The 661-nt window shown below is 38.7% G+C and overlaps 1 protein-coding gene across 1 annotated transcript; it reads right to left on the bottom strand.

The window, feature by feature from the left end:
- Window positions 1-22: 22 nt before the first annotated feature.
- LOC101862559 (insoluble matrix shell protein 4-like) lies at window positions 23-390 on the bottom strand (the record flags this gene model as incomplete). The annotated part of the gene is made up of 1 exon (XM_005113455.1): window positions 23-390. A coding segment is annotated over one exon (368 nt), but the record flags the coding sequence as incomplete, so codon positions are not given.
- Window positions 391-661: the final 271 nt, after the last annotated feature.

The raw sequence follows: 661 nt of genomic DNA, 5'->3' as shown, positions 1-661 counted from the left end.
TCACCATTGTCATTGACTCTACTGTCACCATTGACTCTACTGTCACCATTGTCTCTACTGTCACCATTGTCTCTACTGTCACCATTGTCATTGACTCTACTGTCACCATTGTCATTGACTCTACTGTCACCATTGTCATTGACTCTACTGTCACCATTGTCATTGACTCTTCTGTTACCATTGACTCTACTGTTACCATTGACTCTACTGGTACCATTGACTCTACTGTTACCATTGACTCTACTGTTACCATTGACTCTACTGTCACCATTGTCTCTACTGTCACCATTGACTCTACTGTCACCATTGACTCTACTGTTACCATTGACTCTACTGTCACCATTGTCTCTACTGTCACCATTGACTCTACTGTTACCATTGTCATTGACTCTACTGTTACATGAAATTTTTAATTATTGCTGCAATGGAAGAAAAAAAAGAAATGTGAGGCAGCGTGTTGGAATCAGGCGCTCGTCAAAATGATCGAAGTGAAGAAACTTGCATTTTTCCACAGGTTTGTGAATTTTTGTCAATTTTTTGCTTTATGGCTGAACACCTTTCATGCCCATTAAAGAACTCATTTCTGTGTGGATTTTTCTGAAAAACGTTGATTAAAAGCACAAAAACACATAAAATGTAAATTTTCAGTTACCACCGACAC

The sequence above is a fragment of the Aplysia californica genome, unplaced genomic scaffold, assembly GCF_000002075.1.
Source record: "Aplysia californica isolate F4 #8 unplaced genomic scaffold, AplCal3.0 scaffold02531, whole genome shotgun sequence".
Lineage (NCBI taxonomy): Eukaryota > Metazoa > Mollusca > Gastropoda > Aplysiida > Aplysiidae > Aplysia > Aplysia californica.
This window is presented reverse-complemented; position numbering and strand designations above follow the sequence as displayed.